This window comes from Petaurus breviceps, unplaced genomic scaffold (genome assembly GCF_028583685.1).
Source record: "Petaurus breviceps papuanus isolate PSGF00001 unplaced genomic scaffold, PetGlider_PUasm1.0 175, whole genome shotgun sequence".
NCBI lineage: Eukaryota > Metazoa > Chordata > Mammalia > Diprotodontia > Petauridae > Petaurus > Petaurus breviceps.
Genome location: NW_027185764.1, coordinates 68,846,818 through 68,872,407, shown reverse-complemented (window position 1 = coordinate 68,872,407; position 25,590 = coordinate 68,846,818). Strand labels below are relative to the sequence as shown.

The window sequence follows — 25,590 nt, the reverse complement described above, 5'->3', positions numbered from 1 at the left end:
CCTTCCTTCCTTCCTTCCTTCCTTCCTTCCTTCCTTCCTTCCTTCCTCCTATCCCTATTCTCCCTTGCCTTCCCTTTTTACATTGAAAAGGAGAAAAATTCGTGTAACAAATTTGTCAACAAAAACCTGTCTCATGCGTTTTGAGTCAGTCTCTGTCAGAAGGGGAGGAAGTGTATCAAAATATCTGTATCAAAATAGAAAAAAATAACAACAATAACAAAAGTCTCTAAATTTTTCTTTTGTGGCTTCCAACTGTTTCTAGTTATTCTGGGCTACCCAAACAAATCTAATCTCTCTTTTTCAATGAAAGCCCTTTTATAAACACGTGGTTTCTTTTGCTTGCTTATTTCAGAGCCTCCCATTCCAGACATTGAATTTATTGCAGTACAAGGAGGTCCTTTACCACCCCTGAGTCTGCAGAAAGCAGAGGACAGAAATGGACCTATCAGGTCAGTAATTATGGCTTTTTGGAGCAACTGGCTGAAGTGGTTAGAGAATGGTAGTAATGACGCCAGTGACATTAAACATAACAATTCCCTTTTTGGTTCCATGCTTGTGGACTTCACCCTTAGTCCTGGTGTCTTCTACCATGAGAGAAATGCTTGACTTGATTAAATGTGCTTCATCAAAAGGGAGAAGTCCATAAACAAAACAAATCACCAAAAAACAAATCACCTGTGGGAAAAACTCACTGTAAAACATCTCCATTGGAAAATCAGCCAAGAAGGCATGGTGAGTTAACAGCATGATTTCACATATGAGGAAGGGTACACAAAATGTAGCTGTTAAGATTTGCAAAATGTTTTTAACATGATTCATCTCCATCCTATGGTGTATACAGTGATTTTCTCTGCAAAGCCGTTTAGATAATGAATTCCACTCTCCAGAAAGAGCTGCAGAGGATATATTGGATGTATAGGACAAGACATCTGTGTACCCTAGGCAAGGTTCTGAAATTGTACAGGGCCACATGTTACTGTCCAGGAGAAGCTTTGAGCCTTCATTGTAATGCATGGCACTTGACTTATCATAGAATAAATATATAGGGGCCATGGAAATAAGAATTTCTTGGCATTGAGGAGATATTCATTTACAAAAGATAATATGAAAACATTTCCCATGTTGCACTCTGTCTGATATTGAAGGCTCAGCAGCTACCTATCTTCCCCACCCACCAAATTCACATATCTGAGGGAATCCTTAATAGTATTTTTTTATATGAAATACTTTGGATTTAAGAGACTGGAGTTTTAATTTTTAATAGTTCTTCTAGTTCTACACTTTGCCCCAAACCAACTCACTACCTAGCTCCCTCCTTTCTTACTCTATCAACCCTTTCCAGGCTTTTTAGCTCCCTTTTATGTTTTGTCTTCCTCAAATAGAATATAAGCTACTTAAGGGCAGGAACTGCCTTTTCTTTTTGTTTTTATTTAGTACCTGGAACATTTTGTTGCTTAGTCATGTCCTACTCTTCATTTAGGATTTTCTTGGCAAAAATAACTGGAGTGGTTTGCCATTTCCTTCTCTAGTTCATCTTATAGATAAGGAAACTGAGGTAAACAGGGTGAAATGACTTGTCCAGTGTAACACAGCTAACAAGTATCAGAGGCCAGATTTGCGCTTAGGAAGATGAGTCTTTTTGACTGTAGCCTCAGTGCTCTATCCACTGTGCCACCTAGCCCCATACCTGGCACATAGCAAGAATTAATAAAAGTTCTGTGTGTCTCCCTGTCTGTCTGCCTACCTACAATCCTATCTGCCATTTATCTCTGTGATCTTAGAAAAGTCACTTCCCTTCTCTAGTCCTCATTTTTTCTAATTTCTCATTTTATAATGATATATTTCAATTCCTGGTCCATCAGGTTATGCTGTTCTGTCCTTCTTCTAAGCTAATGGTTCTCAGAATGTGGTCCACAGACTCCCATGGGTCCAAAGAACCCCTTCCAGGAATTCCATGAACTGAAAATTTTTGTTGTTCAGTTGTATCCAATTCTTCATGACCTATCAACCATAACATGCCAATAATGTACCTGGAGTTTTCTTGGGAAAGGTTGTGGAGTGTCTGCCATTTCCTTCTCCATTGGATTAAGGCAAACAGAGGCTAAATGACTTGCCCAGGGTCATACAGCTAGTTAGGGCTGAGGCTAGATTTGAACTCACGTCTTCCTGACTCTTGGCCCAGTGTTCCACTAGAACTGAACTATCTAGGTGCCTCCTGAGGTCAAAAATGTTTTTATAATAATACAAAGCTTTTTGGGTTTATTAAAATACCCTTCCCTTTTCCAACTATGCATCTGTGTGATGCCAGATTTTTTTCATATAGACTTCAATCAAAACAATATATCACAACAGATCGAATGCAGTAGCATACAGCAGAATTTAGTTTTCTTCTATTAAAATAGACATTAAAGAAATTTGCAAAAATATATGACTTCCACTCTAATCACTGATTTTTTAGTAAAATACCATTATTTTTTATAAAATATAGTATGTTAACATGGTTTGTTATTGCTATTTTGAAATGAATTAACAAATATTTTAATCAGTTTTCATTTCTAATACAGTAAATATCAATAAATATAATCTCCATAACATAAGGTTTTTTTTTGAGTCCTCAATAATTTTTAAAAGTGTAAAAGAATCCTGCCACCACAGTTTGAGAACCACTGTCCTAAGTGATAATTCTCATGACATTGTCAGGTAAGAAAGACGGCATGAGATGACATATAGGAACATTGTGTGGGATCAGGGAATCATAGAATCATAGATTTTGTCATGTAAGGAAGTTCAGAGGCCATCTAGGAAATTAAGACCCAGGGAAATAAAGTGTCAGAGGCAGGATTGAATCATAGATTTAGAATTTTCTAGAGTTGTCATACTCACAGCCTGTATGCTGCTGTATAAGAGGCTTGCAAAACTCCTATGTGGCCAGAACCAAATGAAAACATACTTGAGAAAAATGTTTAAGAAATAAAAATACAGTATGACATATATGATGTCAATTTGGAATTTTCTAAGTCAATATGCCACCCATAGGGCTCCTTTTTTAAAAAATAGGGCTCTTAAAAAATTTTCTTACCATTGATCTAGTTCAGTCTCATTTTACAACAGGGCAAACTGAGGCTTAAGGTTTAAATGACTTACCAAAGGTTACGAGAGTCACAGGTAGAGGATGGGTTGTGAACCAGGCTGCTAGGATTCTGTTTTTTTCTCTGCCACTTTGCCTCTTGGGCACATAGACTCATTTCTCCTGCTTTTCTGTTAATCTACAGATGGCCTATGTCCAAAGGCGTTTTGAATAAAGTTTTGCAGTCAATGTTAAACTTGTATTTCATGAGAGGAATTGCAGAGTAACGTACTGAGAGTTAGATTTAGAGTCAAGGAGACTCAAGTTCAAGTGTTGCCTTCAAGTGGAAGTATTGTATGATTCTGAGCACATCACTTAACCACTCATTGCCCCTGAAGACTAAATTGCCTAGAAGTCATGGACCTGCTTTGGTAGAGGAACTCCTTATACTCATGAAATTACACATCAGATAAAAGAGAAATCAGTTTGTCTATCCCAAGGAAGGGAGTAGTGCTTTCTTAAGATGAAGTAGATCAGTGTGACCAATGATGGCATCCTGAAAGAGAGTTAGAATTAAGACTAGGTGGAATAATAGAGTGTTGGATTTGGAGTCAGAAAGACCTTGCCTTAGTCACTTACTAGCTGTGCCAACTTTGAGTAAGTCACTTAATCCCTTTCTGCATAAGTTTCCTCATGTGTAAAATGAGAATAATAATAGCACCTACCCTACAGGGTTGTTTCAAAGATTAAATGATATTAGTGCTTTGCAAACTTTAAAGCTATGGATACTAGCTGTTATTATGATTAAAGAAAGCAGCTTCACTTTACCAAGTTGAAGCCTGGCATTGTTTGCCCTCTGAGAATGGCAGTCAACAGACACATGGCTGAAAAGAGGACATTTCCTGTAGTTTACACAGTAGAGATGAGTGCAATGCCAGGTTGTATAAAGGATAGAAAACTGGGACTTGGAGTCAGGAAGACCCAAGTTCAAATCCTGCCTCATATACCTGCTACCGTGTTTCCCCGATAATAAGACACTGTCTTATTATTTTTTTGGACAGAAAAACACCAGAGGGCTTATTTTCAGGGGAGGGCTTATTTTAATGAACATTGACAGCAATTTTAATAAACAGGTAAATGTGAACAAAAAAATGTACCTTTATTCAATAAGCAAATCACTGGGGAAGAACAGGATGACGCGCTCACTGCTGCAGCTCTGATTGGATGCAGCTCGGAGCGCGGCGTGCGTTTCATGGGGCGGGGGGGGATGGTGCATACAGAGGGTACCGTAATGTAGCGTGTAGCGCAGGGGATCACCTTCACTACAGTAGCAATCTCAATAGGGCTTATTTTCGGGGGAGGGCTTATTTTAGAGGAATCTTACACAGTAAGGGGAGGGCTTATTTTCGGGATAGGTCTTATTATCGGGGAAACACGGTATATGACTCTAGGATTCAGTTTCCCCATCCGTAAAAGCTATGGTTTTTCCAGTAGCAATATATGGCTATGAGAGTTGGACTATTAGGAAATCTGAGTATGGCAGAATTGATAATTATGAATTGTAGTGCTGGAGAAGACATTTGAGAGTTCCTTGGACAGCAAGGAGTTTAGATTAGTCAACACTTAATGGAATTAATTCAGGCTATTCACTGGAAATTGAAGCTCAAATAATTTTGGCTACTTAACGAGAAGATGGGACCTATTGGAAAAGACCCTGATGTTGGGAAAGATTGAAGGCAAAAGGAGAAGACAGTGGCAGAGGATGAGATGAATAATGTAAGCAATGAAGATGAACATGAACAGACTTTGAGAGACAGTGAGAGGTAGAAGGGCTTGGCTTCTGTGGTCCATGGGAGTCACAAAGAGTCACACAGAACATAACAACTCAACAACAACCACAACAAAAAGAGGATAACAATAGTGCCTACCTCATAGTGTTGTTGTAAAGCTCACAGGATACAATCCATGTAAAACTCTTTGTAAACCAAGATGCCAGTGATATTTCTGTGCCTTTCCATTCTCTTCTCCCTGCCCCTACCCCATTAAAGATGAAATTGAAATCTAGGTTTCTAGAGACCTATGGTTTTCAGTAAATACTTGTTGAAGGCCAATATTTTTGTTTTCTTTTTCTGGTGTCATTGAGAACTACAGAGTAGATCAGTATATATACATATACATACATACATACACACACACACACACACATATATGGACGGGCTTGGTGTTGGACAATAAGAGTGCAAAAATGTAAATTTTGTTGATACAATCCATAGGAATGGTTTATGAGGAAAATTGTACTTTGGAATGCTGCTAAACTATCAGTTCTTATTATAGTGTACATATATGGTACTTAATGGTTGCATAACAGATCCTTACAAAAACCAGGAGGCAGACAGCACAAGTGTCATTATTCTTATTTTTACAGTGGAGGAAATTGAGGCTCAAAAAGAGTTATCTAGGGTCATTCAGTCAGTAAAGGGCAGAATTAAGCCACAGATCTTATGGCTTCATCTCCAGGGCTATTATAAACTTGATTAGTTTTGAAAGATCACTACATTCTTATAAAAAACAAACCTGTTCTATACACCTGGAGCTGATTTCAACCCTGTGCGTCTCATTTTTATTGATATTGAGATTTTAACTGTAGTTTCTGCTGGTAGACTTTCTATTAGTTGTATAAAGAATTAACACAAAGAGCTAAATATGTTATTAAAAATACTGTGTCTGCTTGTGGGTATTTTGTAGTATTTGCAACTAAAGCAGGAATTGTTCTGTCTAATAAATCATATAAATTACATAAATATGACATTTTACATTTCAAAATTTTTTTCCATCAAAGAGGAGGTCATTTGGCTTTATGGTGTACCCATTCCTACTCTTTCCTTTAAAAATAATTTGGGGAGGTGGAGCCAAGATAGCAGAGAAAGGGCAGCAGCTCTGAAAATCTTTAAATAATGCCATAAAATAATTCCCAGAATGGCAAAACCCACCAAATGACAGGGTAAAATAATTTTCCAGTCAAAGACAACTTAGAAGATTGACAGAAAAGTTCTGTCACACCAGGGTGAGAGTGGAACACAGTCCAGTGTAGGCTCCAACCTGGGGAGCAAGCCTTGGGAACCAGCGACTCAGCAGTGGCAGCTGCTGTTTCCAGAGCTTTCAGGCAACAGATGGAAAGTGCATAGAAGACCTGGTCAATAGAGATTACATGAGGCTTTTTACTGGCACTGAGACAGGACTCTGTTGCTATACCCATACTTGGATCCAGGTCACAGTCCTGGGTAGTGGTCCTGGGGGCTAGGAATAGTACTAGTGTAGCAGATTTTGTGGCTGCAGTGGAGCAAAGACGCCCATCACAGTTCCAGGACAGTTCACTCACAGACCAGAGCATAGGCCAGGAGAGTGGTAAACACACCTCTCCTTAGATCATACTATCTTGAAAGAAATAAAAACTTACAATTCCCTAGAAGTATCTCTGAAAACAGTTACACAAAACCCCTGCAGCTTGGGACCATGCCCTCCACCCTGGAAGCAGAGCCTTTCTTTAACAAGGAGTTAAATGTCAAGAAATAGTCTGGAAGAGTCCTATTGTGGCAAAAAGCCCAGGGGTCAAGTGACTGAGTGGCAACATGAGCATGCAAAAGAAGCAAAATAAATAGAGCACCCCAACTTTACATTCCTATTTTGGTGACAAAAGGGATCAAAGCATGGAATGGGAAGAAGACAGTGAAGTCAGAACTCCTGCACCAAAAGCTTCCAAGAAAGATATGAACTGGTTACAGACCATAGAGGACCTTAAGAAGCAAATAAGAGAAGTGGAGGAAAAAATTGGGAAGAGAAATAAGAACAATGCAAGAAAATTATGAAATGAGAATCAACAGCCTGACTGAGGAAAATAACACCTTAAAAATAGACTAAGTCAAATGGTAAAAGAGGCTCAAAAAGGCAATGAGGAGAAGAATGCCTTGAAAAGCCGTATTTGCCAGATGGAAAAAGAATCTCAAAAACTCACTGAGGAGAATCATTCCTTCAGAATTAGATTGGAGCAAATGGAAGCTAGTGACTTTATGAGAAATTAAGATGCTGTTAAACAGATCCAAACAAATGAAAGAATAGAAGGCAATGTGAAATTTCATTGGAAAAACCACTGACCTGGAAAATAGATCCAGGAGAGATAATTTAAAAATTATTGGACTACCTTAAAGCCATGATCAGAGAAAGAACCTAGAAATCATCCTCCAAGAAATTCTCAAGGAAAACTGCCCTGATGTTTTAGAACAAGAGGGCAAAATAGAGGTTGAAAGAATCCACCAATCACCTCCTGAAAAAGATCCCAAAAAGAAAACTCCTAGGAATATTATAGCCAGGTTCTGACATTCCCAGATCAAGGAGAGAATATTACAAGCAGCCAGGAAGAAACAATTTGAATATTGTGGAAACAATCAGGATAACACAGGATTTGGCAGCTTCTACACTGAGGGATAGAAGGGCCTGGAATATGATATTCCAGAGGTCAAAGGAGCTGAGATTAAAACCAATAATCACCTACCCAGAAAAACTGAGTGTCATGTTTCAGGGGAGAATATGGTCATTCAATGAAAAAGAGGACTTTCAAGCATTCTTGATGAAAAAACCAGAGTTGAATAGAAAATTTGACATTCAGATACAAGAAGCAAGAGAAGCATGAGAAGGTAAACAGGGAAAAGAAATCATAAGGATCTTATCAAAGTTGAACTATTTACATTCCTACATGGAAAAACGATAAGTGTAACTGGTGAAATTTTTCTCAGTATGGAAATATTTGAAGGGAATAGAAATATGTATATATAGGAGGGTATATGGGCATATGAATACATATGTGAATGTGTGTATATATATTTACAAGTATACATAGATAGATGGCACAGGACCAGTTTAATAGGAAGAGATGATACTTAAAGTGTGGAATTAAGAGGTGAGAGAGGGAATGATGAGGGGAGATGGGGAGAGATAGAATGGGGTAAACTATTTCATATAGAAGTGGCAAGGCAAAATGGTTACAATGGACAGGGGAACAGGAGGGCAAAAGGGAATGGGTCAACCTTATTCTCATTGAATTTGGCTCAGGGAGGGAATGACATACACACTAAGTAGGGTATCTCACCCTACAGAAGAGTAGGGGGAAAGGGGATGAGAGAGGGGATGATGGAAGGGAGGGCAGGCTGGGGGGAAGGGAAGTTGGAAGCACCCACTTTTGAAAAGGGACAAGATCAAAGTAGAGAATAGAACAAGTGGGAGGTGGGATAGGATGGAGGGAAATATAGTCAGTCTTTTACAATATATCTATGGTAATACTATGGTAATGTTATGGTAATATAGTCAGTCTTTTACAATATATCTATGGTAATACTATGGTAATGGTTTGCATAGCTACACATGTACAACCTATACTGAATTGCTTATCTTCCCAGTAAGGGTGGGTGACAAGGGAGGAAGGGAATGAATCTGGGATTCAAAGTTTTAAAATCAAATGTTTAAAAAAATGCGTGTATATATATATATATATATATGTATATATATACATATGTATGTATATACACACACACACACTATTAATACAATTTTACATGTAATTGAGAAATAAGGTATACAGGCACTGGGGCATAGAGATCCACCATGCCCTACTGGAAGAGTCAAAGGGGGTATGGGAGAAGATATGGGAGAAAGCAGACTGGAGGAGGGGATATACTGTGGGACTGCTATTTTGGGGCGGTAGGTAGGGGAAAAATGGGGAAAAAATTTATAACTCAAAATCTGGTGGAAATGAATGATGTAAACCAGAAGTTAATAAAGCATTTGGGGAAAAAAAAAGAAATAGGCTGGAAAATGAGCAAATAACAGAAAAAAAATTTCACCATGGAAGGTTACAGTGGTGACAGGGAAGATCAAAGTACACACTCAGAAGAAGATAACAAAGTTAAAGCCTCTGAGCAAAATGTGAATTCATCTCAGACCATGGAGGAACTCAAAAAGTATTTTGAAAATCAAAAAAGAGAGGTAAAGGAAAAATTGGGAAGAGAAGGGCAATGGTAGACAATAATGAAAAACAGCTTGGTAAAGGAGACACAAAAAAATACTAAATAAAATAACACCTTAAAAAACAGAAATAGGCCAAATGGTAAAAAAAAAAAAAAAAAGTACATAAAAGCCATTGAGGAGAAGAATGCTTTCAAAAGCAGAATTGGCCAAATGGAAAAAAAGGCACAAAAAATCAATGAAGAGAGGAACTCCTTAAAAAGTAGAATTGGGCAAATGGAAAAGGAGGTACAAAAGCTCACTGAAGAAAAGAATTCCTCAAAAATTAGAATTGGGCAAATGGAAACTAATGTTTACAAGAAATCAAGAAATAATGAAACAAAATCAAAAGAATGAAAAATAGAAGACCGTGTGAAATATCTCATAAGAAAAACAACTGACTTGGAAAATAGATCCAGGAGAGATAATTAAAAATTACTAGACTACCTGAAATCCGTGGCTAAAAAAAAAAGCTTAGACATCATCTTTCAAAAATTATCAAGGAAAACTGCCCTGATATTCTAGAACCAATGGGTAAGATAGAAATTGAAAGAAAAAAAAATCCACTGATTACCTCCTGAAAGAAATCCCAAAATGAAAACTTCCAGGAATATTATAGCCAAATTCCAGATGTCCCAGGTTAAGGAGAAAATATTGAAGCATCCAGAAAGAAACAATTAAAGTATGGTGGAGCCATAGATTTAGCAGCTTCTACATTAAAGGATTGGATAATTGTAATATGATATTCTAGAGGACAAAGAAGTAGGACTGCAACAAAGAATCACCTACTTAGCAAAACTGAGTAATATCCTTCAGGGAAAAAATGGAAATTTAATGAAATAGAGGACTTTCAAGCATTCTTTTTTAAATTAATTGATTAATTTTAAGTTTTAAACATTCTTCACAAACTTTTAAGTTTTAAATTTTCTTCACCTCTTACCCCTCCCCTCCAAGATGGCATGCAATCTGATATAGGTTCTATATACATACATTAATATTAAACATATTTTTATATTTGTCATGTTGTAAAGAAGAAATACAACCAATGGGAAAACCATGAGAAAGAAGAAACAAAAAAAAATAGAGAGCAAATAGTATGCTTTGATCTGTATTCAGACTACAAAGTTCTTTCTCTGGATGTGGATAACATTTTCCATTATGAACATTTTGGAGTTCCTTAGAATCTTGCATTGCTGAGGAGAGCTAAGTCTATCCCAGTTGGTCATTGCAAAATGTTGCTGTTACTGTGTGCAGTGTTCTGGTTCTCCTCACCTCACTCAACATCGGTTCATATATGTCTTTCCAGGTTTTTTGGAAATCTGCCTGTTCATTATTTCTTATAGACCAATAGTATTCTATTACATTCATATACCACATCTTGTTTAGCCATTCCCCAACTGATGGACATTCCCTCAATTTCCAGTTCTTGGCCACCACAAAAAGAACTGCTATAAATATTTTTGTATATGTGGGTCCTTTCCCCATTTTTATGATCTCTTTGGAGCACAGTCCTAGAAGTGGTATTGCTGGATCAAAGGTTATGCACATTTTTATAGCCCTTTGGGCATATTTCCAGATTGCTCTCCAGAATGGTTGGATCAATTCACAACTCTACCAACAATGCATTAGTGTCTCAATTTTCCCACATCTCTCCAACATTTACTGTGTTCCTGTTTTGTCATGTTAGCTAATATAATAGGTGTGAGGTGCCACCTCAGAGTTATTTTAATTTGCATTTCTCTAATCAGTAGTGATTAAGAGCATTTTTTCATATGACTGTAGATAGCTTCAATTTCTTCATCTGAAAACTGCCTGTTCATATCCTTTGACCACTCATCAGTTGGGGAATGACTTGTACTCTTATAAATTTGACTCAGTTCTCAATACATTTTAGAAACTAGGCTTTTATCAGAGTTACTGGTTGTAAAAATTATTTCCCAGTTTTCTGCTTCCCTCCTAATATTGATTGCATTGACTTTGTGCAAAACCTTTTCAATTTAATGTAATCAAAATCATCCATTTTGCATTTCATAATGTTCTCTATCTTTTTTTGCTCATAAATTCTTCCCTTCTCCATAAACCTGACAACAGGTAAACTATTCCTTGCTCTCCCAGTTTGCTTATAGCATCAGCCTTTATATCTCTATAATGTACCCATTTTAACTTTACTTTGGTATATGATGTAAGATATTGGTCTATGCCTAGTTTCTTCCGTTACTATTTTCCAGCTTTCCCAGCAGTTTTTGTCAAATAGTAAGTTCTTATCCCAGAACCTGGGGTCTTTGGGTTTATCAAACAGTAGATTACTATTTTCATTTACTACTGTGTCTTGTGTACGCAACCTATTCCAATTATCCACCACTCTATTTCTAATCCAGTACCAAGTAGTTTTGATCATTGCTGCTTTATAATACAATTTAAGATCACATATGGCTAAGCCACCTTCCCTAGTCAAGCATTCTTGATGAAAAGGCCAGAGCTGAATAGAAAATTTGATTTTCAAATACAAGACTCAAGAGAAGCATAAAAAGGCAAACAGCAAAAGGAAATCATGGAGGATTTAATAAGGTTAAACTGTTTACACTTCTATGTGGGAAGATGATACTTATAACTCATAAGAACTTTCTCATTATTAGGGCAGTTAGAAGGAGTATATATAGACAGAGGGCACAGGTGTGAGTTGAATATGAAGAGATTTTATCTAAAAAAATAGAATTAAGGGCTAAGAAAGGAATGGAATGGGAGAAAGGGAAAGAGAAAAGTACAATCGGGTAAATTAGCTCACATAAAAGAAGAAAAAATTTTATAGTGATGGGGGAGATAAGAGGGAGCGAGTGAACCTTACTCTCATCAGTATTGGTTCAAAGAAGGAATAACATACACATGTAATTGGTATAGAAATCTATTTTACCCTACTGCAAAGTAGGTGGGGAAGGGGATAAGAAAATGGGGGGAGTTGATAGAAGGGAGGACATATTGGGGAGGGAAAAGTTAGAAACAAGACACTTTTGAGGAGAGATAGTGCAAAAAGAGAGAGTAAACGTGTGTGGGGAGATAGGATGGAGGGAAATACAGTTATCGGTAGTAACTGAAAAAAATTTGAAGCAAGTTCTCTGATAAAGGCCTCATTTCTCAAGCATATAGAGAACTAAGTCAAATTTATAAAAATAAGAGCCGTTCCCCAATTGATAAATGATCGTAAGATATGATTACTTTTCAGATGAAGTAATCAAAACTATCTATTGCTCTAACTCATTACTAATCGGAGAAATGCAAATTAAAACAATTCTAACATACCTTATGCTGTTAGATTGGCTAATAGGACAGAAAAGGAAAATGACCAATGTTGTAGGGGATATGGGAAAAATAAGATATTAATGCAATGTTGGTGGAACTGTGAACTGGTTCAGCCATTCTATAGAGCAATTTGGAACTATCCCCAAAGGACTATATAATCATGCATACCTTTTGACCTTGCGGTACCACTACTACGTCTGTATCCCAAAAGTGATAAAAAAAAAAAAAAAGGAAAAGGATCTATATGTACAAAAATATATATAACAGCTCTTTTCTGATGGCAAAGAATTGGACATTGAGGGTATGTCCATCAATTGGGGATGAACAAATTGTGGTATGTGGTTATGATATATTATTATGCTGTAATAAATGATGAACAGGATGCTCTTAGAAGAGTCTGGAAAGACTTACATAAACTGATGCAAAGTGAAATGTACTGTGTACAAAGTAATAATAATATTGTAAAATGATTAGCTATGCTCAGTAATACAGTGATCCAAGACAACTCTGAAGGACTTAAGACAAAAAATGCTATCCATCCCTAGAGAAAGAACTGTGTTTCCAGAAGTGGAAGAAACTTTGGGTATGGCAACTCCTCTTGGAAAGTTGCTTGGGTTATAGAGGTCAAATGACTTGTCTATAGTCACAAAGTCAGAGTCAAGACTTGAACCCAAGTCTTCCTGACTCCAGAACCAGGACTGTATTACCTATAACATTCTGCCTCTCATTTAGAGAACATACTGAACTCTCTTTTGAGAGCCCATGTGATTGACTAGTTCCTTTTTGAAGAATTTAGCAATTAGTTGCCCTTCTTAAATGTAGTACAGAATAAAGAGCATGAACTTGACATAAAATTTGGATATGAATCCCATTTGTGCTATATGATCTTCAATAAGTCACTTAACCTCCTTGGGCCTCAGTTTCTTCATTTGTAAAATGAGATTGAATTGATATTCTCTAAGGTCTATTTTTTCTCTATTCCCTATGATTGACTATCTTCAAAGTAGCTACACTATTCTTTTTTTCCTTTTCTGTGATTTTTTTATTAATTGATTTATTTATTTTTAGCTTTCAACATTCACTTTTATAAGATTTTGAGTTCTAAATTCCCCCCTTCCTCAATTCCCCACCCTCCCCAAGATGGCATGCAATCTGATATAGGTTATACATGTATAATCATATGAAACTTATTTCCTCATTAATCATGTTGTGAAAGAAGAATCAGAACCAAAGGGGAAAATTACAAAAAAGAAAAAAATAAAAAACCAAAAAAAAGAGAGAGAGAAAATAATATGCTTTGATCTACATTTAGATTCCATAGTTCTTTCTCTGGATGTGGATAGCATTTTCCATCACGCGTCTTTTGGAATTGCCTTAGATCCTTGCATTGCTCAGAAGAACTAAGTTTATCCAAGTTGGTCATTGCACAATGTTGCTGTTACTGTGTACAATATTCATCTGGTTCTGCTTTCTTCACTCAGTATCAGTTCATGTAAGTCCAGGTTTTTCTGAAATCTGTCTGCTCATCATTTCTTATAGAACAACAGTATTCCATTACATTCATATACCACAACCTGTTCAGCCACTTTTCAATTGATGGGCATCCCCTCAATTTCCAATTCTTGGCCACTACCAAAAGAGCTGCTGTAAATATTTTTGTATATGTGGGTCTTTCCCCCTTATTATGATTTCTTTTGGATACAGACCTGGAAGTAGTATTACTGGATCAGTATGCTGATATACACATTTTTATAGCCCTTTCGGCATAATTCCAAAGTGCTTTCCAGGATGTTTGGATCAGCTCACAATTCCATCAGCAATGCATCAGTGTTCCAATTTTTCCACCTCTTTGCTAACATTTATTATCTTCCTGTTTTGTCATGTTAGCCAATCTGACAGGTGTGATTATACTGTCCATTTTTTACAATAGGGCTTTTCTTTCTGACCACATGAAGAATTAATTTAGATCAACTTCAGAACACCAAGGGCACTTGTTGAAGGCCAATATTTTCATTTCCTTATTTTAGTGTTGTGGGCATCTGCAAAGCAGATTAATAACTATGAAGGAGGTTCATGTTGGACAATGTGAGTACAAATATTGCAAATTTTGTGTAAAAATACACAAACCAATTCATAAAACTCTCCTAGCACTTAAGGTCAGAATTGACTCTGATTTCCATTCATAATCTGGTAGGAATATTTTTCATTGTTTTCTGAAATGATGCCCGTATTTTCTGAGCCCCAGACATATGTTTGGTCTAGTAAAATCAGATGGGTCTTTGATCTGATGTGCGCTTTTCTGTTTTATTCTAGTTCATATCAAGTGTTGGTACTGCCCTTGACTCTCCAGAGCAATTTTCCCTGTGACTCTATACAAGATACTACTTTCTTCAGCAATGGCTCAAGTACCAAGGGATATGTGACTGCAGAAATCCTGGCCAAAGACATCCCTGATGCCCGAGAGATCTCTCTCGGAGACAGACTGTACTATGGGAAGTTTTACAATGCACCCTTGAAACCAAGAAATGATTACTGCATTATATTGAGAATCAACAGTGAATGGAATCAGGTACATTCAGAATCCTTGAAAATTATGAATTTTATTTCTATGGAATCTAAACACTTTGAGATTTGGAGGGATTATAAGGGGATGGTTAAATTTTATTGTTATATCACCTTCATTTCTGAATATAGCCCTCACCTCTACCCAGCAAGCCATCTTTCGCAACAGCAGTTTAGTAAAATTAACCAGCATTTCAGCTGAATCTGACAGTGTACACAGTGTTCCATACTCATAGTCAGCCACTTCTTCAAAGGGAGGGAGGTACATTTTTTTCATATCTTCTTGTTTGATCATTATTGTAGTGTTCAGTTTTGCTTATGTTTTTCTTTACAATTACATTTAGCTGTTCACCAATTTGTGGGCATGCTCTTCATTTCTAATTCTTTGCTACTACAAAAAGTGCTACTATAAATATTTTTGTGATATATGGGGCCTTTGACCTTTTTATGGTATATTTCTAGCAGTGGAATTTCTTGGTTAAAAGTTATGACTATTTTAGTCACTTTATTAAAGCTCTGGATTGAAAAAAAAAGTAATTTGCCCCTCTGTTATCTGAGATGGAAATCTTAGTCAATAACCACTGTAATTTCCTGAAACATCTGTTCAGTCTTTGAGTTTCATGACTTTGATATGTACTTTCACATTTACTTCACTGTGGAAATCTTAGCAGTTTTAGAATTAATTTATTTATAATCCGTTCATTTTTGTAGCTAAGGAAACTGAGGTGAAGGGAAATTAAGTAATTTGCCCTAGGCCATATGACTGTTTTGTGGTGGAACCAAAGCTTGGATCCAGGTCTTGTGATAACTAATTCCAATGTTCTTTGAAATTCCTAGGAGTTGTAATGATAATTGAGATTTCACTTTTCATCCCCAGGAAAGTTCATAGGGTTCTTTGTGAAGATACTGACCAAAGGAGGTTCTCTTCCAACCCTAATGAAAGTGTTTTCTCAACACTCCAATTCCCTCTTGTTCCATCTTTATTGAGGCAGTCAGAAAAGGAAAGCCATGTAAACACATCTTTGCCCTCACAGTTTTGTAGTTAGTAGGTATCTCATCTTCCTCCTGTCCATATGCAGTCTACCTTCATGAATGTATTTTGAACAAGGAGAGAAGGGAGAGAAGAAAGTATAGGAGAACTGCTCTGTTTAGTCTTGACAACTGTCTCCATTTTCCTCTTCCTTTTCTGCCTTCTCTGATCATTTGTCTTCTTATCAAGAACTAAGATTTAACCTTGGAGGATGAGTCTTCCTGACTCTAGGCTCAGCACTCTATCCACTGTTCCACCCTGCTCCCCAAACCAGACAGTATGTGCAGGGATCTTCGATTTAGACTTAAATGTGACCCTAGAAGCCATCTAATCCAAGCCTTCACTTTATAGATAATGGACCTAAGACTCACAGAGGTTAATTAAATTACTCAAGGTCTCACAGGTAGTAAGCAGCAGAGCCAAAATTCCAACTCAGGTCCTCTGGTTCCAGGGGCAGTGCTCTTTATATGGCACCATGATACCTCCCTAGGAAATTTGGTGGCCATTGATTATAAAATCACGTTCAGAAAAGCCTTGCCTTTACCATCAGAGGACTGGGACGTGAATTATCTGAGATCTGAATTTGTAAATGAGGATTGAACTCCTACTTCCAAACCCCAAGACCTCCTGGGTTTTAAAGTTGAGCAGAAAAATGAAAAAGTTGAGGGCCCATGTGGTATTTTCATCAGCAATGCCAAAGGAATGTAGGGCATTTAGAAGAGAAGTTAAATTTGAGGAGTGAGCAATTTGATATGAAGATGGCAGGAAAACAGGATGTAGCGTGGTTTTCTGAAACATTGCTTCATATACAGGAATGTTGGATGCCTGGCAAGGGATGTGGTACATCCAGGAAGAGAGCTTGGAACTTGGATGACCTAACTTAAGAGAGTGTTAAGTTGAAAAATGAGGGGAAGGGAACAAAGTATCATATTCAACCAGAATAAATAATCTCTAAGGTCCCAGAATCCAACTCTGAAGTTCAACAATTCAACATATCAAATATTTACTAAAAGTGCCTACTTTGCTCATGGTACCATGCTAGGTATGCAAAACCAAAACATATTTGCCCTCAAGGATATAGCATGTACACAGATAAGTACATTGGAGGGTAAGTATTCATGGCATCACCAGTGGATAGGGCACTGGATTTAGTGTCTGGAATCAGTCAGAAAGTAAGCATTTATTAAGTGCCCACTACATACCAAACACTATGCTAAAGTTCTGGGGATACAAAAAAAGAAAAAATGTTCTCTGTCCTCAAGGAATTTCCAATCTAATAGGTAAAGACAACTCACAAAAGAAAGGTCAAAAGTGGGGGCGAAGGAGAAGTGGTGGAGTCTAGGTCAGGGAATGTAACTAATGCTGGTCTGTGAGTCCTGTTTAAATGGAGGCTTTGCGAGGAGCTCTTTACTCTGCCCTCCAGCTTTCCAATAAGAAGGTCAGAGGGTACTGAAGATTTGGAAGATCAGGATTCAGATCCCATCTTGGAACATTTACTAGCTATATGAGACTTAACCTTGTTATCTTTCTCATCTGTAAAATGATGGGACTGGGCTTGATGGTCTCTAGTCTCTTCTAACTATATGCTCCTTTACCCCAATGATCCTAAGGTGGAGAACTTGAGTCCAATGGGTGGCAACTTTATCATCTACCCACAGTATCAAATAAAAAGCTCAGGAGATAAGAGACAGGCTTTACTATGCCCTCCACTTAAGTGGAGGACCTGCTAATTTCTGCCTTCTTGAAATCTGGGAAGGGGCAATGAGGAGAAAGAAATGCTTTATGAATCTGTAATTTTCTTCCACCAATTCCAGACCTAGAGTGGATCTATCAGTTTAGACTTTAGAGGTATCCTGGTGGTTGATCTGTAAGAGCCAACCAGAGGTCAGTTGGTTCATGCTTTCACATCAGGTAGAACAATTCTGAAACCATCTCACAACCACTAGTCTAAGAGTAGAACTGACCAATGAGGGCCCAGTCCTTAGAGCATGTTCATTAGTCTCTGTCTGCTGCATTCAGCTACATGGAGACTTAGTAAGCCTCTTTCTGGAAACATTGATGTAAAGGGCTCTTTGTTTCCTGTTGGCCTATTGCATCTACTAGAAGACTTTAGCAGCAACTGGTTGTTAGACCTCTGGTGATTTTATCAACCTTTTGAAGCTCCCAAGGTCCTAACCTTATCCATTCCATCTCTGATATTAAGTCACTGAAGATGGTGAGAGACAGACTCCTGGGTGGGAAAATAAGGCAGCTGCCATTTTTGTTGCTGCCTTCTCTCCTCCCACATGGAAGCCTATAGCAAGCAGTTCTTACTTCACTTGCCACCAGGGAAGAGAGGAGTTTTCATCTGTTTGGTCTTTTATATGCATGTTCAGTTCTGGCTCATCCACAAATTTAAAAGGCTTTTTGTCACTACACAGTAAGCTGACAGGAAATAGAAAATCCATATGCATGCTGATGAGGAAGAGGGAAGGCAAGGCCCTTCTTTATACCAATAAGGAATTCATCATACTTTCAATGAATTACAAGACAGAGGATCTATAAACTCTTCCCTAAGTACTTTCATGATCTCATAGTTGCCATTCTGTGTGAAATTTCCCCTGTCAGTCTAAGCTATGAGACTGGGGAAGTTGTTTAAACTCCCTGGGTCTTCATCTCATCTCAAAAGGAAGGTTGCAGTAGGTTCTGGCTACTGTTCTTTGGATTAAAAAAAAAAAAAGACGACATCTGCCTTTCTTGGCTTATTTTTGTGGAAAAGATGATTATGATATTTTTTAGGAACAGAAGCCAGAAAACTGGGAAAATCAAAGGTAATGCCTTCCTTTCTGTTTAGAATAATAAGTACAAACCAGAAGAGAAAGAAATATCCAGAGTATGGAATCATGAAATTTTGTACAAAGAGAAACATTGGTTTATTTTAAGTCAATAATTTCAGACAAAACTCAGGAAGGAACTTATTTGTCACACAGGTCAGATTCACAGCACTTAGGATGGACACTAAAGATGGCATGTAAGTGTCTGGAGCTTTAAAAAAATCAGATAAATTAAAAGTCAGTGACTGACCTAAGCTGGGATGATGATGAAAAAATGATTGTGAAATGCTGTGGAACCTTTTCCCATATTCTTTAAGCCCTTATCTCTTCTGCTCCTCCATTACACCAGATTACCCCTTGATTCTTAGGAGATGACTCTTACTTCACTGAACTCATAATGTCCTGAACATGAGTTCTCATAACTCTAGGATTACTGAAAATCAAAACTAAAAATCTCTGGCCATACATAACATGACGCATCAGTGAGAAGCAATTGACTTCAATTATGAAATCTTAGCTGACTGGCAGCCCTGCTTCTCCCCTCCTCTCCACATCAGAATGTTTCCCCTATCATTACCTCATCTCTCCTCCTTCCCTTCTAACTGCTAAATTCAGTGACCTGCATTCTGCTCGTGTCATTCAGCTGTAGTCATAACTGAAATTGCCAACCACCTCCTCCTCTTTCCAGAAATATTCTTGTCCCTTGTCCTCTATGATGCTGCACTATCCTCTTTGTCCTCTTCTCACTGTCACTGCACATTCTGTGTACACTTTATGGACTCCCTTCCTTCTGCCTCAGAACTTCGAATGCTCCCTGATGTTCAGCTTTGGCCCTCTCCCCTGATAATTGGCTGTCAGCCCAGTCCACTATTTCAAGAGAGACTCCAGCCAAGCTTCACTCCCATCGTAACTTGACTCCCCAGCCTTCTTATACTCTTCAACAAATGCCTTGCCCTCATGTGGATATCCTTCCCCTCCAACTATTTCAGCTCCTCTTTCTGTGTTATCTTTCCCCTGCTTCCAATTAAAATATAAGCTGCTTGTGAGTAAGGACTATCTCCTCACCCACTTGGCAGAAAATGCTTAATAAATATTTTATCTGTTCATTCATTTCAGTTGTGTCTGACGTTTCATGACTTCATTTGGGGTTTTCTTGTCAAGGATACTGGAGTAGTTTGCCATTTCCTCTCCAGTTCATTTTTACAGAGGAGATAACTGAGGCAAACAGGGTTAAGTGACTTGCCCAGGATCACATAGCTAGTAAATTTCTGGGGCCAGATTTGAACTTGGGATGATCAGTCTCACTGTCTCTGGCACTGGCATTCTATCCACTGTGCCACTTAGCTGCCCAGTATTCTATCTCCCTAGACATTTTCTTAGCCCTCTCTTCTATCTTTCTCCATGATCTCATTCATTCCCACAGCTCATTTTCCTATCCCATGTATACTTGTAGAAATCCCTCAAAGCCTCTGAGGTCCAGAATCATCCCAAATGCTAATGATCTCTTTTCCCTTAGAAATCCTACCATATCACTTTGTACCTCTTATGGAAAGAAAGGGAAGGGAATAGACATTTACAAAGCACCCACTATGTGCCAAGTGCTTTCCAAATATCACTTCATTTGATCTTCACAGCTCTTCGTGGCAGGTGCTATTATTATCCACATTTTACAGATGAGGAAACTGAGGCAGATGGGTTTAATGACTTGCCCAGGGTAACATAGCTAATAAGTGTCTGAGGTAGGATTTAAACTCAGGTTTTCTTGACTCTAGGCTCAGTGCTCTATCCACTGAGTTACTTGGCAAATTCTTTGTGTTATATTTATTTTTACACATGTCTTTATATGAATGGGATCAAAGGGCTTACAATTGCCATCAAATCCTCCTTTTGTGATGCTCTCTTAGCTTGATCTCACATAAAGTCTTCAGCAGACTCATTTTCCCCTCAATTTCTTTTTACTGTTTTGTGAAGCAAAATGTCACATCATCTTTTAACTTCCTCTGTAGTGTTACAAATGAGTGAATACAACAAAATGGTGCTACCCTTCACTTCCTGGTTTTACTACTTGTCCAAGAGATCAGGAATTTGCCAGTGCAAGGTCATTTCTGGACGCTTTGGGCCTGCAAAGAGCAGATTCAGTCAAACATGTCAAAGAAATTATGAGCGAGTCATTGCCTTAACTTTCAACAGTTTCCTGTTTTTTCTGAATATTTAGACAAGATGGGTGTCAATCTTAGATCTTTCATATTTATCTCTTTATCTAATCAGGTATTGATTGTGACCTTGATCTAGCTGGTCTAACATGCATTAACATTTCCTTCCTATTACAATATAGGGTGTGTGTGTGTGTGTGTGTGTGTGTGTGTGTGTGTGTGCGTGCGGAGGATGTGCAAATGCCCGTGATATTGCTCAGTTCCCCACAAAAGTCCTTCTATACCACCCTTATTTCTCAAAGGTTATTCTAGCAAAACATGAGCTCTTGCAGGTTCTTCCAAACTGGAAATGCTTCAAGTATGATTCTGGTGATATTGTACACAGTGTACTTACTGTCTGTTTTAGGGGCCAGTGTCTCTTCAGTCTCTTTTCTCTTCTTCTCCTCCTCTCATCTTCCCCTGGGTAATCTCTTTCTGAAACAAGAAAACAAGCCCTCATACAGCTAATCAAATCTTATGTGCCATCTGTTGCAAAGGATGAAAAAATAGAGTTCTGTGGAGAACTTAATGAGATCTTCCAAACCAAGTTCAAGTATGCCTTAATATTTCTGATGGCTTCAGTGCGAAGGTTAAAAAAATTAGATTAAAAGATTAAAAAATCCTTTGGGAGTTACAGTTTAAAATTTTTTTAAACACAAACATTGAAATATAGATAATAAAAGAATAGATAAACAAAGCTGAAAACAAACAAAAACCCATTGAGTTGATAAATAAACTAGGGGCGGTTGTTTGGAAAGACTAACAATACAGAAAAAATTCTTAGCTAATATATTTTTTTAAATAAAGGAAAACCAAATAAACAAAATCAGAGATTAAAAAAAATTCATAACCAATGTGAAAATTAATGGAACTTATTAGAAACTATTTTGTCCAATTATATGTCAGTAAAATTGCTATCTGAAATTAATCAGATGAATATTTATAAAATGTAAAATATCTAGGTTAAGAGAATGAAAATAGAAATTTTAAACAATTCAGTCTTAGAAAAAGAAATTGACAAACCATAAACTCACAGGAGAAAAGATTATAGACCCATATGGATTTACAAATGAATCCTATCAAATATTCAAAGAATAATTAACTCTGATAGTTATATAGTTTGTAAAAAAAATAGATAAAAACATTCTACCAGACTCCTTTTATTAGACAAATTTGGTTCTGATACCTGAGCTTGATAGACATAAGGCAGAGAAAGGAGACTATAGATATATCTTTAATGAATATGTATGCACAAATTATTGTGCATACATAAATATTAGCAATGAGGATTCAGAAACATGTTGAAAAAGTTATTCACTTTAACCATGTTGGTTTTATAGTAGGAATGCATACTTGACTCAATATTAGGAAAATAATAAGCATAATTGATCATATTAACAACAAAACTAATACAATCATTGATGGTATCACCTGATAAAATAAAACACTCATTTCTGTTAAAAATCAAACAGGAATTTTTAAGTTCTTGGTATGTGTCAGGTACTAGGTAGACTCTGCAGATACAAATACAAAGAATGAAATAATCTTTACGCTTAAAGAGCTTACATTCTAACAGAGGAGTTAACAAGTACCTATATAAGTATATAAAAATGTAAAATAAATACATAGAAATTAAATACAATTAAAAATAAGTACACTTACAAGTATATGAAGAATAAGTACAAAATAAATACATGGAAATCAAATCCAAGGGCAACACCAATTGGGAAGGGGGGGTGGATTAGAGAAGGCATTGTTTAGAAGAAGCTGTATATTGAAGGAAAAGAATCCTTTGAAGTAGCTATGAGGAGAGAATACAATCCAACCACAGGGCTGGACAGTACAAAGGCATGGTGATCAGAGATGGAGAGCTGTGTATGAGGAACAGAGAAAAAGTCAGTCTGACTGGATTGCACACTGTAAGAAGGGAAGTGATGTACAATGAACCTGGAAAGGTAGGTTTGAGGGCAGATTATGATGAGTTTTGAAAGAGCTGTTTGTATTTTATCCTAGAAGCAATAGGGAGCCACGTGAGTTTACTGAGTAGGGTCAGGGCTTAAAGGAAACCACTGGAAGATGGAATGGAATAGGGAAATATTTGTGGTGGGGAGGCCAATTATGAGGTTATTAGGATAGATTTAAAACTTGAGCTAAGGTGGGGAGAAAAGGGGTCAGCTTTAAGAGATATTGTAGAGATAGACACAGTAAGATATGGCAACTGATTGGATATGAGAGATGAGGAAGAATGAGGAGATGAATATGATACTGAAGTTATGAACCTGGGAGACTAGAAGAATGGTGGTACTTTCCATAAAATAGGGAAGTTTAGAAGAACCGTGGGTATTTTGAAAGTGGGGCAGGGGAAATTTTTTGAGTTCTTTGGACCTGTTAAGTTTGAGATGTCTCTGGGACATCCAGTTTGAAATGTCTAATAGATAATTAATGTTGTGAAACCAAAATTTTAGTGAGACTTTGGGGCTGGATGTATAGCTCTGGGAAATATCTACATGGAAATGATAATTGAACTGAAGGGATGAAGTCATAAAGAGAAGAGGGCCAAGAATGGAATCCTGGGGAACTCCCAAAGTTAGGGGGCATGATGTGGATGATAAGCCACAAAGGAAATAAAATGGTTAGGCGGTTAGGAAGGAAAACAAGAAGTAGTGTGAAACCCAGAAAGAAGAAAATGCCCATGAGGAGAATATGGTTAACAAAGGCAAATTGCAGCAGAGGGGTCAAGAAGGATAAGGACTAAGAAAGGACCATCAGATTTGTCAGTTAAGAGGACATTAGATCTGTGGAAAGAATAGTTTCATCTGAGTGATGAGATTAGAAGCCAGATTTCAAAGGGTTGAGGAGTGAGCAAGAGAATGAGAATTTAAGGAGTATGGATAAGAAAGGGAGGAGGAGAGATATAACATGATAGTTGGGGGGGTAAGGCACAATGTAGTGAAGATTTGTTTTTTTAAGGATGGGAGAAACTTGGGTATATTTGAAAGTAGGGAAGGAAGCAGTCAATAACTCAGACAATCAGTAAGAAAGCATTTATTAAGTACTTTCTGCATGCCAGACACTAAAATGCTAGAGATGCTAAAAAACATTGCAAAAAACCAGTACATTTTGATATGGAGAGATTGAAGGCTCAGTCTTCTGGACAAGACAGAAAAGGATGTAATTAAGGGCACATTTAAGAGGGAAGTGTAAGAGGGCCTGGCCTTAGAAAGAAGAAGGGTAACCTCATTATTGAAGATTGGAGGAATGTAAGAGTGATGGCATATGTTATGGGGTTTTAAGATGAGAAAGGGGTGGGGCAGCTAGGTGGCACAGTGAATAGAGCACCAGGCCTGGAGTCAGGAGGACTTGAGTTCAAATCCAGACTCAGACACAACACAAAACTATGACCTTAGCAAGTCACTTAACCCCGATTGCCCTACCTTCCCCCCTCTAAAAAGAAAAAAAAGAAAAGGGGAAAATAAGAGGTCAGGATTAATGGACTCAATTTTCCTCAGTAAAGTAAGAGCTAAGGATCTCAGCTAATAGGGTGAGGGGAGAAAAAAGTGTGGGAAACTGGACAAGATAAAAGAAAGTTTAGCATGCATTTTGTGGTTTGTGAGCTATTGAATGGATTAAGGAAAAATAAAATGGTTGTCTTGCTATAGTGAATAATACAAGCTGGGGTTTAGCAAGGGATGAGTAATAATAGAACAAGAGTGTAAGGGATTAAAGAATGAAGACTGTAGAATGGAATCAGTTAACTCTAGGATCAAGATTGGGAAGGAAGGAAGTGAAGTCAGAACAGGGTAATGGCCTGAGAATATACTGAAGGGGACAAAGATTGGAGGTCTCTATGAGGGTGAAAGAATAGATTCAGGAGATTTCTCATTAAGAAGGCAGTGTGAGGGGCAGCCAGGTGGCTCAGTGAGTAAGAGCACTGGCCCCAGAGTCAGGATGACTTGGGATCAAATCCGGGCTCAGATACTTAGCACCACACCCAGAAATAACTGGCCATGTAACCTTGAGCAAGTTACTTAATCCCAATTGCTTAAAAAAAAAGGCAGTGTGAAAAGTACTGGAAGAGTCCAACTCTCCTCAAAGTATTCCTATAGAGTTCTTAATGGGCACCAGAAGGAACAATGACAAAGAAACCAAAGAAAACCTTAATAAACCCTTCCATCCAGTCTAGGACTATTTAAAAAGTGTGCTAGAAACCTGCAGATAGTAAGGCATAAGCTACTCTGCTAGGTAAGCCCATTCCAGAGTCAGAGCAGGAGACCAGGACAGTTCCAAGCAACAGAATCCTGGAGGTCCATATTTAACACTTAGATCTGGGGGAGAGGTAGGAAATGTACCCACAACACACATTCTTGACACTGGGCAAGTTACTTAACTTCTCTAGGATTCAGTTTCCTCATGTATAAATTGAGGAGAGATGGACTAGATCAGTGATGTCAAACAAATAGAAACAAGGGCAACTAATCTGTACATAAGGATCCTTGTACTTTCTGATTCAATGATCATCATTGGATTTGGATTTAGGGGATCTGAGTTTGAATCTTGCCTTGGTGATTTACCATT

The 25,590-nt window shown here is 37.6% G+C and overlaps 1 protein-coding gene across 3 annotated transcripts in view; it reads left to right on the top strand.

The window, feature by feature from the left end:
• Nucleotides 1–25,590, top strand: part of SUSD1 (sushi domain containing 1) — a 365,003-nt gene that overhangs the window by 279,084 nt on the left and 60,329 nt on the right. For all 3 annotated transcript variants that reach the window (XM_069085316.1, XM_069085318.1, XM_069085317.1), the window contains 2 exons: nt 353–449; nt 14,732–14,987. In XM_069085316.1, coding sequence (XP_068941417.1) covers nt 353–449; nt 14,732–14,987 — 353 coding nt within the window. The remainder of the gene's footprint in view (nt 1–352; nt 450–14,731; nt 14,988–25,590) is intronic.